This window comes from Microcaecilia unicolor, chromosome 3, assembly GCF_901765095.1.
Source record: "Microcaecilia unicolor chromosome 3, aMicUni1.1, whole genome shotgun sequence".
Classification (NCBI taxonomy): Eukaryota; Metazoa; Chordata; class Amphibia; order Gymnophiona; family Siphonopidae; genus Microcaecilia; species Microcaecilia unicolor.
This window is the reverse complement of record NC_044033.1, coordinates 228,035,697-228,048,374: the sequence shown is the minus strand read 5'-3', so window position 1 is coordinate 228,048,374 and position 12,678 is coordinate 228,035,697. Positions and strand designations below refer to the sequence as shown.

Sequence of the window (12,678 nt, the reverse complement as noted above, 5' to 3'; positions counted from 1 at the left end):
TTAACACCATCCACTTACTGTTCGACAACACGAGCAGTAACTTACCAATAAACCTTTGTCTCATTAATATTTACATTCAACATAATATAGTGGAGGGCAGGGTTTGCATATTTCCCCAATGTTGCAATTGACGGTTCCTCATTTATTAACATTTTTTCAGAACTATATTATTTTTCACCAAACCACAAATATATCTCTTCTCTATTTTATATTTTAATATTAATATGGTCATGTCGACAATAGGCATTTAACAATAAAACTTTTTATATTATCATACATTTGATCCGTTTATTCCTTCAGATTGATGCTTTTTAGCGTGTTGTGCGAGGCGCTCATGCAGAAACTACACTTTTAAGATTAATACACTCTAGCGTGTTGAGCGATGTGTTCATGCAGTAGCCACAAGTTTTTCAATTTGTCTAGCCTGCTAGCAGGCAGACAGACAGTTTTGTGTCATATAACGTTTTGTTTTTGTTTTATTCCATCCAATAACTATGCTCTATGCATTAGTATACATATCATGTTCAACTTTCTGTTTGTTTTTTTGCATTCCTCATTTTTTAATAATTATTAATTTCTGTCTCATCTGGTATTCATATATTACAGTTTTTTCATAAAAATATTATTTCATATTTATTCATTTTCTTCAATTAATCATATCATATCATATTTTTTCGCTATAAAATATGTTTCTTTTATTATTTTCAATTTTTAATTTTTGTTTTTATTTGCATTCTTTTTTTTGGGGGGGGGGTTTGTTTTTTGATCAATACATATATTCTTTACACATAATATTTTCACTTTATTTATCAAAAATTCTTGATAATATATTCAATAAACATTTCATTGACATATCCTTTTTCCATAACAATATTGGTGCTGGTACTGTTTAAAATTCATCATAGTTATGTTACATTTTGATAGATATTTCATTTTTAACATTTTGATGATTTACATGTATCAGTTCATAACCATTTTTGTGTTACAACACAATTATGTTTGTTTATACCAGGGGCGTATCTGGCCTCTGGCGGTAGGGGGGGCCAGAGCTAGAGGGAGGGGGCACATTTTAGCCCCCCCCGGCGCCACCGACCCCCCCCCCCGCCATTTCCGGACCCCCCCCCCCGCCACTGCCAGACCCCCCCTCGCCACCAATGACACTCTCCACCCCGTCCTGCCGCCGCCAACCCTCCACCGCTGCTGTCACTTACCTTTGCTGGGGGGGACCCCAACCCCCGCCAGCCGAGGTCGTCTCTTCCATGCAGGCTGCAAGTTGCAATGCTTCCTGTTCTTCTGAGTCTGACGTCCTGCACGTACAACGCGCAGGACGTCAGACTGAGTTCCAAATTCTGAGTCTGACGTCCGACGTCAGACTCGGAAGAACAGGAAGCGTTGCAACTTGCATCCTGCACGGAAGAGAGGACTTTGGCTGGCGGGGGCTTGGGGTCCCCCGCCAGCAAAGATCGGCGACGGGTTGGTGGCAGGCGGGGGGAGGGGGAGGTGGAGAGGGTCGATGGTAGGGGGGTCCAGGGCGAAATCTGCAGGGGCCCAGGCCCCTGAGGCCCCACGCAGATACGCCCCTGGTTTATACTTGTTTGGTTTTCTTGATTATAATTTTTTATTGTTATCCTTCATTCATAGAGTTATTTGTTTGACCCCTGATGTAGACGCTTGTACGCGTCGAAACACGGCCCATGTCGGGTCTCTTATTTTGAATATTCCAATAAAGACTGTTGATTCATATCTCGGTGGTGCTTCGTCTATTGACAGCCTCTACTTTTGCCCTTTGTGCTTTCTCGTTGTAGAGGATCTTCCTGTCTTATTTTTGGTTTGTTTTGTATTTTCTGCCGAGTTTTCAATTATGGTTATATATATTTTATGGTCACATATTTTAAATTATGAGTAATTTTATTTTAACAGTTATTGTGTTTTTAATTGTCTGTATTGTTTTTAATTGTGATATAATTGTTTGTTTGTAGCCCCTGATGCAGCCCAGTTGGGCGAAACACAGCCTGTGTCGGGCTTTCTAATTTTATTTTCATCAAATTTCCATTAAATATTGTTTTTTCATATGCGTATCTGGCTTGTCTGTTTTCGATCTTTACTGTGTAGCCACTGAAGCCTGGAGCTTTGCCCATATTCCTAGTTTGGATAGCCTTCCTTACCTCCTCTCATATATCATCCTAGCCAACCTTTGTCTACTCTCCTCCATTGAGTGATGGTAACAGACACTTCTCCAGAAAATCAGCAATCTACTATTCTCTCACCTACACTTCACTCTGATGCAAAGTTTCATAAAACCTCTTAAATGCTTGTTTAATGTTCTCATTTTAATGTACCATATCCCTACCACCACCACCACCACCACCTCTACCATCTTTAATTTGAAAATATTTGTTGGCCCATTTTAACTTTTAATTCGTGAGCTAACAGCCTCCCCTCTTATTCCTCTATTCAAATAAATATTTAAGCCTCTCTAGATAAAAAGCAATTTCTACATTCTGCAATCTTCATAGTTCACATCTTGATTCACTCAGATCAAATGTATATATACATTTTTAAAAAGTGCTTATTTCAGCCAGGGCTGGACACAGGGGATTGAGAGTTATTCTTCGTAATTCCATGTAGTTTAATTTCTGTTTCCAAAATGAAGCCAAGTAAAATTGTCCTCAATACTTCGTTGCAGTGGTGTCGCAACAGGTGGCCTAGGTGGGCAAGGGCCCATCCACTCTGCTTCAGCCCACCCAGTAGCAATGCACCTTTTCTCTGACTGGCAAGGATCCCCAAGCCTTGCCAGCTGAAGATTTCCTCCTGTAGCAGAGAAAACTCCTAGAAGGTTTAGCAGTCAGTGCCAATGTCCCTGGGCCATGGCTGGCATACTGAGCAAACTCAGTTTTCACAAATGTACAAAACCTAAGCATGCACAGTTTGCTGGCAGTAATAGTGATGGCTCAGGGACAGTGAAGCTGATTGTTGAGCTTGGTAGGAGCTCCGACTGTTGGAGGAGGAGGTCGTCTACTGAGGATGGGGGGATGGAAAGCAGAAAGAAAATTTTGCGCCCACCCACTTTGTACTCAGGGCCACTCAAAATTGGCCATCTGGCTGTGCTACTGGTATAGGGGAAAGTAACTGATGTTAGTGGGGAAATCTGTCTGGTCTGGTTTCAGTATTTTGGACTTCTGATAGTGCCACATTTTTCCTGATGATCAGGATTTCTGGGCCTGTTCTCCATCAGCAGCAGAAGGAAAAATCACCATCACTTCAATATTTCACTGTCAAAATGAATCTCTAATATTCTGACAGATATATGTTGTTTTCCTTTAGGTCTGGGCAGTGTTCTTTCAATCTCTGTGAAGGACTATCAGGACAGAGGGATAAGTATCCTCTGTGAATCTGCAGGATGGTATCCAGAGCCTGAAGTGACCTGGAGACAAGAAGTTGGACAGAGTCTGATACCAGCATCTGAAACAGAATTCCAAAGGCAGAATGGTCTGTTCAACGTCAAAACTTCCCTACTTATGAGAACAAATCAGTATGACAAGATTACCTGTCATATTAGAAACACTGTAATCAACCAAGAGAGAGAATCATCAATTTCTATAGCAGGTCAGTCATAGTCAAAAAAATAAGCTTCAGTAACATAGAGTGTTCATATGATTCAGCTCTAATATCATGAAACTGGCAGCACCTCCTAGAATCGGATGCAGAGAAGGTTATTACCATCTCTTCCGTCTCTCCCAGGTGAACATTTCTTTATTTGATTCCTCTGGTATGGTTCCATTTTCAGATTAGGAATTCTCAAATATGGATTGTGATATTCTATTTAAAGTTCATATCACCTGGTTTCATTTCTTTTCAGGCATATTTTTCCAGCGGGTCTCCCGTTGGATGGTCTCTCTCTCCATCTTCTGGTGTCTGTGATAATCCCATGTGGTTCACTGGTTGTATTGGTTATTTACCACTTGAGGAAAGAAAGACACGAGAAAGGTAAAGTATCTCCCCATCCGTCCCCCCATCCCCATATCCTAGCAGTGTCTCGGGAGAGTTACAGGAGGAGAGAGGAGCGAACAATTGGAGTAGATGGATGGGAGGGTGCCTGGCATGGGCAAAGTTTGTGCCCTCCCAAACAATCTGTTCTTATCTGGGTTGGTTGTGAATGGCATCATAGGCGCCATTTATAAGAAGCATGGGGAAGCTAAGCCTCCCCAGCCTCAACCGCTAGCTTACCCTTCCTGCTCCACATGCTCTCCTGCCTGAGTCCATGGCAGCAACACCAACTGCCAGCTTCTCTTCCCTTTCCTTCCCTGCTGCTATCTGCCTGACTAAGTGAGCGTAAATGAAATGAATCCATGTGGAGGGGCAGAGCCCTTTGCGCACCTTTGTCAGTCTCCTTCTCCTCCTCCCTCCCCGTGATGTAACTTGGATTTTTGTTTGTATTCCCCTTCTCAGGCAAATAGCAGCAGGGAAGGAAAGGGAATCTGAGAGTTCCTATTTGGTGTTGCTGCCGTAGATTCAGGCAGGCAGCAGCATGTGAACAAATGAGTCATGGGGGGGGGAGGGAGAGAATGAGATGGAGAGACTGTGGGGTAAGAGGGGAGAGGGAGAGAAAGAGATGGAGTGATTGGGATAAGGGGATGGTCAATTCTGCATGGTGAGGGATAGGGAAAGAGAGAGACAGGACTATTGGAGGGGGATAGATAGGCAATGCTGGATGGAGGGGGCGGTGAAAGAGATGGGACAATAGTGGATGCCGGAGGATGAGAGATAGAAGGGTGATTTTATATGGGGAACAAAGAGAGAGAAGCAATGGGCACTGAGAGAGAGACAATTTTGAATTGGAGGAAGAAAGAGGCAATGTTACATGGTAGGGGATAAGAGAATCAGAGGGGCAATGTTCATGTTCAGTGGGGACAAAAGAGAGAGATACAGAGGAGATCCTGCATGGCCAGGAGGGGGAGGGAAAGAGAGAGGGAAGATGCTATATGGCAGACAGGCAGACAGAAAAACAGAAGATTCTGGATAGAGGAGGAGAGAGGAGATGCTGCATGGCTGGGAGGAGAATAGATACTGGTTGGAGGGGTGTAAGAGGAGAGACTGCATGGCTGTGGGGGGAGGAGATGACACATAACAGAGGGGAGAGTGAAAAGATGCCACAGGACTGGAGAGAGGGAAAAGAGACAGAGAAGAGATGCTGCATAGATAGCAGGAAACAGAGAGAGACCCACAGACAGGAGATGTTGTATGGCTGGAGGGGAGAGGGAAGAGTTGGTGACAGACTGGGAATTAGAGAAGCAAAAGGGGAGGATATGAGTGAAAATCTGTAGGTTGATGCATATAAAAAATAGGGGGGGGGGTTCAAGACTAGATACTAAGAATGAATTAGATCTGAGTAGACAGAGTCACAGTCAAAACAGAAGAAAGCTAAATGTAAAATATCAATGTCAGAGATGGATGTAGTGGAAGAGGTGAAGAAGATCACAAAGAGAAAAATGACAAATAGGAGACCCTGGAATGAGTTATGAGAAGACAGGAAAATAGTTTCAAACTGAAACTTTTTTAGAGGTAGAAACTTAACAGCCAAAGAACTTTAAAAGTAAATAGGAAGGCTCAAATCTTGTTCTAAAAGACAGTTATTTTCTGTTCTTTGGTTGCTGGAGAGGTAGCACTGCCACTGTCCTGAATTAGGTATTAATTAAGTTGTGAGGAAGTAGAACATTTACAGAGGTTACTAAGGGCAACCTGATTACAGAGTTAGTTTGAAAGGGTCTCTTTGAAGCAGTCCCCTTAGATTCAAAACTATATAAAGAGGTAAGGTCCCACGTAACTTTCTTTCTGAGTTCTGAGAGAAGAGGACATTTCTCTGGTAAGTGAACATTATTTTGCCTTGTGCTTTTGGAACTTGGGGGTTTAAAGGAGAAATTGTAGGTTAGTGATAGGCAGAATAAAAATATACAGAAGCAAACTCTATCAACTAATCTCCATACTCTCTTCCCCCTAGTTTTAAAACTTTAACTTTGTACCACAGCATTAACAGCCTCTTGCAGGCACTGCAGGACCTATTTAGACCTCATCCCTCCCACCCCTGGCACAACTCTTCATTTATAGTCAGTTATTATAATTAGGATAACAAGCAAGGAGTGTTTTTACAGAGTTTTAATTACATTTCATTACTTCCAAAGAAGAAAAGACTAAATAAATCACACAATATACCATATAAACTAAAGATATTTTTATAATAGGCTAATATCCTTAATACCTTAGCAAGTTCTAAATTATTGAAAAATTAAAAATACTAAGATAAAGTCAGCAGTCCAGTAGGGAGAGGGGTGCTATCCAGTCTTTTGCACCGAGTATCACATGTATGATTGTCTCCCCAGTTGGTGCCTGATGCAAAGAGCTCCTAGCTCTCAGAGAATGGGTCTGTTCTCTTGAGGCTAGAGTAACAGACTTGGTGGAGCTGAGGGAGACAGAGAGGTACATAGAGGAGACCTACAGGGGTTGTAGAGAAGTCTCACTTCCAGTCTGGCAGCCCCTGTGCTGTCTTGGAAGAGGAAGGTCGCCTAGAAAGAGAGCATCACCCTGATGAAGTAGGAAGTACTCCTGTAGCCAGGACCTGCCCACCAGGGGATGTACAATCCTCTTGCACTGAGGATATGTCTCCAAGGATTCTGCCCAGGAGGAAAGGGTTAGGACAGCTATTGTAGTTGTTGTCATGTTCTCTGTCTCTGCAGAGTAGAGCACCGAAGGATTGAACGACCATCTTTGTTTGGGGCTTTTCCCAGGTTCTGGCAGCCATCTTTGATAGGGGCGGCTGTGGTGGTGGCAGCCATCTTGGAGTGGGGCAGCTTCAGGAGGGAAGCCCATATTTGGGCGCAGGGCATCTCCAATGGGGGCAGCCATCTTGTATTCAGCTGTGCAAGCTTAGCTCTAATTCTCATACTATTTAAGGCCCTATTCTCAGTTCTTCTGTGCTTCGGCTTCTACTCAGTTTGCTGGATAGTTGCTCTGCCGGTTCCTGGATCTGCTATTGACTACTGCCTGGTATTGACCTTTGCCTGTCTCTGGACTGCTATTGACTACTGCCTGGTATTGACCTTTGCCTGTCTCTGGACCTGCTATTGACCGCTGCCTGGTTTTGACCTTTGCCTGTCCCTGGATCTGGGGGGGACTCAGGGTTTTGGCCAACATCTCGGTGAGGGATTTCCCTCATCGAGTACAGGGGCTCACCTCTCAGTGTTACGAGCTTGACAGAAAGCCGAAGCCATGAGCTCGTCGGACAAGACCGATCTTACCAACTTGCTCGGATTGTACAACAGCAGCAGGGGCAGTTGAATCAGCTGTCCCTGCTCTACAGAATATCTGTTCTCAGCTACAGACGATGCAGGCTACCCGGGCCAGTGCTTCAAGTCCTCCAGAGCCAATGGGACCCCGGGAGGGTTCCATCTCCCTGACCTACCACGCTTTGATGGCCCCCCCATTCGCCTGTCGAGGATTCATTAACCAGTGCCGAATGTTGTTCGATTTGCAACCACAAGCTTTTCAAGGTCACGTACATGATGACTCTCTTGTCAGGACCAGCCCTAGCATGGGCTACCCCTCTATGGGAGCAGAGGGATCCAGCTTTGTCTAACTTTAATGAATTTTTACGCCAATTCCATATGGTATTTGATGTGCCCAAAGACCTTCATCCACAGCCGGACAGCTGTTGCGCGTACAGCAGGGGTCAGACTCAGTTGGGGAGTACGTGATTCGATTTCGGACCCTTGCGGCCAAGTTGGGCTGGAATCAAGAAGCGCTGACCACCATAATTTGGCAGGGTTGAGTAGCCGCATAAAGGACGAATTAGCTGGATGGGAAGTACCCACGTCTCTTGATGCGGTGATGCCTTATGCACTCGGATTGATGTCCGGTTTCAAGAGCGTGCCCGGGAGCGGGCGGGTCAGCGATCTGGGGCCAAACTCTCCTTGAGTTCCCAGGGCCATCAGCTGCTGAGGAGGATGCCGGAACGTTCAGCGGAGAACTTGGAGGAACCCATGGTAATGGGCCGATCACAGCTCACCGTGAAGGAGCGAATGTTTCGTCGTAGGAATCGACTGTTTTTACTGCGGAGAATCCGGCCATATGGTAGGCCAGTGTCCCAATAAGTCAGGAAACGACCAGGCCCAGGACCACTGAGGTGGGTGGCCCTGGGTCATGTAGCATCTGAGCCAGAACAAGAAAATCGTCGCCGGCGGAGAAGCTGGTGGTGGTTCCCCTGACCTTGCAATTCCAGGACCTTTCAGTATCTACCTCCGCATTGATTGACTCCGGAGCAGGGGGTAACTTCATCGCCGCTGAACTGCTGGCTAAGTTAGGTAGCCCCCGCATGACCTGTGGATCACCGCTGCAGGTAACCTCAGTCCAAGGAGGGGCATTGCCCCATGCTATTACCCATGTCACCAAACTCTACTGGGGGGAGTCATATGCCACAGTTAATTGGAGAACAGGAGATGTGGCCAGTTGGAGTCCGCAGTATCATTTAACCTGCCTCAAGCCCGTGGTCCCACCTGGTGGGATGGTGGAGGTGGCCACCGGGGAAGTAAAGACCAAGTGTTCAGGACTTCCTATCGGATGTTCCAGGATGTGTTCGATGCCCGAGAGGCGGAGAGTCTTCCTCCTCATCGTCCATTCGATTGTGCCATCGAGTTGATGCCCGGACATACTCCACCCCAGGGACAATTGTACACCTTATCACGTGGAGAGTCAGACGCAATGCGTCAGTATGTCCAGGAGAACCTGGCTAAGGGCTTTATCTGACCCTCTTCCTCGCCGGGTCCTTGGAGGAAACTGACATAAATCTGAGGTATGCTCTGCCCTATGAGTAGGTCCTGTACTCAGTTGTTTCCATCCCAAACACTCCATAGTCTGGAGAAAACCAGCAGACGAAAACATGGCTAGATTGATCACGGCTTGCTGTTATTCTGTATTCAGGAAACAGATTTGAAAGGAACAGCTATAAACAGGTTTTTATCTGATTTCTCTTTCTGTTCTTTCAGGTTCATTATGACAGCTCTTGTTTTTTTTAGTTAAAATCTTTATTATTTTTTAAAAGTGAATGAACTGTATTGGCATTACTGTAGCGTCAGCCGCTAGCGCGGCTTAGTACACGGGGTAAACTGGTAGTTTTCTGTGAATATCAAAGGGTTTGAGTATATATAAGACACTGGTTGCCTTGAGCCTTTATATATCCATAATAGAATGTCAATGTGATTACAAATCCTATTCTAAATATGTATCCAAAGGTTTCCATGTCTAAAGAATGGCCTGTAGGTTATTGTTTTTTCAGCAGATTTTAATTCAAATTTTGATCCCAAACATAATGTGTTCCACCAGAATGTAGCATCTAACATGTTTGCATTTTCCACTTGCCTAGAATCATCCGCAGGGCAATAGAGATTAAAATATCAAGAAGTTTGAGATCTAATCTCTGCACATATAATTGAGGATGTGCTGAATGTAAAATTATTATAACAATTGAGAGCTTGGTTTGACAGTGAAATATAGCTTGAATATATTTCCAAATTTGTATCCAGAACAATGCGAACAAGAGTGTTGGGGAGAGACCTGCTTTCCATTTTTTCATAGGGGTCCAAATTGCCCTATGTAGTAAAAATTAATGGGATTATGCTTATTTACTTGAGCCATAAATGAGATCAATCAATATTTTATTTATCAATTTATTGGTGCTTATATCCCACTAATCTGAATGTTAATTATTCAGTTCTATGTGGCTTAATAATTAAGACTAGAAATGCATACTTTATATATACTAGTAAAAAAGGCCTGTTTCTGACACAAATGAAACGGGCGCTAGCAAGGTTTTCCTTGGAGTGTGTATGTTTGAGAGAGTGTGTGTGAGAGTGACTGTGTGAGAGAGAGAGAATGAATGTGCGAGTGTGTGTGTGTGACAAAGAGAGAGTGAGACTGGGTGCGAATGTGTCTGTGAGAGAGAGAGTGTGTGTGTGAGAATGAGAGTGTTGCCAGGGCCCCCTCCCTCCGAGTTCCAGGGCCCCCTCCCTCCGAGTTCCAGGACCCCCCTCCCTCCGAGTTCCAGGGTCAACTCCCTCCCTCCGAGTTCCAGGGTCATCCCCTCCCCTCCGAGTTCCAGGGTCATCCCCCCTCCCCTCCCTCCGAGTTCCAGGGTCATCGCCCCTCCCCTCCCTCCAAGTTCCAGGGTTGTCCCCTCCCCTCCCTCTGAGTTCCAGGGTAGTCCCTCCTTCTGAGTTTCAGGGTCCCCCTCCCTCCATCCGAGTTTCATATACAGACATTGAGAGTGAGCATCTTTTAAAGTTTTTTTTTTTTAAATAAGCTGTACCTTCTGTTACTTTAATGCGTGCGTTTCTCCGTTCCTCACTACCTCCCTCCCTCCCTCCCAGTTCCAGGGCCCCCCTCTCCCCAGTTCCATGGTCATTGGCTCTCCCTCCTCCCTCTTCCACGGACGTTGGCCCTCCCTCCCTCCCTCCCAGTTCCACGGTCGTCGGCCCTCCCCCCAGTTCCACGGTCGTCGGCCCTCCCTCCTCTCTCCAGTTCCACGGTCGTCGGCCCCCTCCTAGTTCCAGGGCCCCCCTCTCTCCCAGTTCCAACGGTCGTCGGCCCGCCCTCCCTCCCTCCACCCAGTTCCAGGGCCCCTCTCTCCCAGTTCCAGTTCCATGGTCGTCGGCCCTCCCTCCTCTCTTCCAGTTCCACAGTCATCGGCCCTCCCTCCCTCTCTCCCAGTTCCACGGTTGTCAGCCCTCCCGCCCTCCCTCCCAGTTCCAGGCACCCTTCCTCCGCTTTTAAAAACTAATTTTCACTTACTAGTCAGGGTTACGGCGGCCGGCAAAGCATACAGGCCGGCCCTTCTCTGTCTGTCAGCTCTGGCCCTCATTTCCTGTTTCCGCAAGGGCGGGCGGGACCAGAGCTGACAGAGAAGGGCGAGCCTGCATGCTTTGCCGGCCGCCGTAACCCTGAAGCGGTAGGTGAAGATTAGTTTTAAAAATGGAGGGAGGGCCGATGACCGTGGAACTGGGAGAGAGGGGGGACCCTGGAACTGGGAGGGAGGGCCGACAACGACTGTGGAACTGGGAGAGAGGGGGGGCCCTGGAACTGGAGGGAGGGAGGGCTGACGACCGTGGAACTGGGAGAGGGGGAGCCCTGGAACTGGGAGGGAGGGACGGAGAACGTTGGAGGAGAGTGACATCAGCAGATGGTTACGGGCGCAGGTAGCCTCATTGGAACATTGGAGGAACAAATTATTATAATAAATATCCTATATAATAATTCTCACTTCCAACGTTCTGACGCTGCCTGGGACCGTGGCTCCGCCGGAGGTGGTCTGCTACCTGCGGTAGATAACACTGACGTCACCATCCCTTCGAGTCTGCTGCTTTCTCTTCTCTTCGCTCTGACCTCTGACTCTGGTCCCACCCTTACCGAAACAGGAAATGAGGACGGGACCAGAGCGAAGAGAAGGAAAGGCAGTAAACTCGCTGATCCTGCTCGCTTTCAATGCTGACGGGCCCCGGTAAGAGAGGGGGAGAGGGGGGTTGGCGATTTTAGAGGGGGGGGACTGGCAGTCGGAGGGAGGACAGAGTGAAGGAGAATGACAGAGGGAGGGAGGGGGGACTGCAACTAAGGGAGAGCAGAGTGAAGGAGAGTGACAGAGAGAGGGAGGAAGCCATGGAAATCGGAGGGGAGCAAAGGGGGCCGTGGGACTTGGAGGGGACAGAGGGAGAGAGGGGGGGGGGAGGGGAAAACCTGCTAGCGCCCATTTCTTTTCGTAACGAAATGGACCTTTTTTACTAGTATATATATACTACTACTACTTAACATTCTGTAGTGCTGCTAGGGTTACGCAGCGCTGTACAATTTAACATAAAAGGACAGGCCCTGCTCAAAGAGCTTACAATCTAAAGGACAAGTGAGTAGCGATACGATACAAGTATGAAAAAACATTAACAGTGAGATTTTGAAATGAGCAAATAAAGATATCATAACACTTGCTGTTTAGTTCATTGTCTAACAAAGCAAACATTTGTTAAAAAGAATGCCTTGAGAAATTTGCGAAATATTAGAGTTGATTATTCTTTTTATTTCACTAGGGATGGTGTTCCACCATTTTGAACCTGTTTGTGAAAATCTCTGTTCAATATGGATTTAAACCTGATGTTTTTATAGCTAGGAAACTGTTGTATGAGATAGATTTACCCTACCATCAGCTTCATCATGTAATCTGGGTTTATGTCATAGATAATTTGTAGATTAATGTACACATTTAAAGATAATTCTGGCTTTGGTAGCAAATGTAATTTAGATAATAGCAGGGATGCTCTATTGAATTTTGAAGCGTTGCATATGAGTCTAGCATCAGTATTTAGGGTAGTTTGAAGTATTTTGATGAGGGATTCCTTATTCCCTAAATAGACTGAATTGTGAAATGGCTAATGTTTGTACATGGAAACAAAAAGTAGAAAACAGAAAGAAAGATCTGATTCTTTTCAGCTTCCATAAAGTTGTAAAGGTTTTGGTCACTACGGAATTAACTTGATTTCACATGATAAGGAATTGGTCGATGACCCCAAGAATTTTCAAATTATGTTCCAATGGATAGTTCGTCTGATTGATGGTAAAACTGGCCTGATTGTGGAAGCTGTTAGGACT

The 12,678-nt window shown here is 45.7% G+C and overlaps 1 protein-coding gene across 1 annotated transcript in view; it reads left to right on the top strand.

Annotated features, from left to right (window-relative positions):
* The window catches only part of LOC115466346 (butyrophilin subfamily 3 member A2-like), a 64,621-nt gene extending 60,640 nt beyond the window's left edge, over positions 1-3,981 (top strand). The window contains exons 5-6 of the mRNA XM_030197535.1: positions 3,325-3,606; positions 3,860-3,981. Coding sequence (XP_030053395.1) covers positions 3,325-3,606; positions 3,860-3,921 — 344 coding nt within the window. The 3' untranslated portion in view covers positions 3,922-3,981. The remainder of the gene's footprint in view (positions 1-3,324; positions 3,607-3,859) is intronic.
* The last annotated feature ends 8,697 nt before the right edge of the window (positions 3,982-12,678 follow it).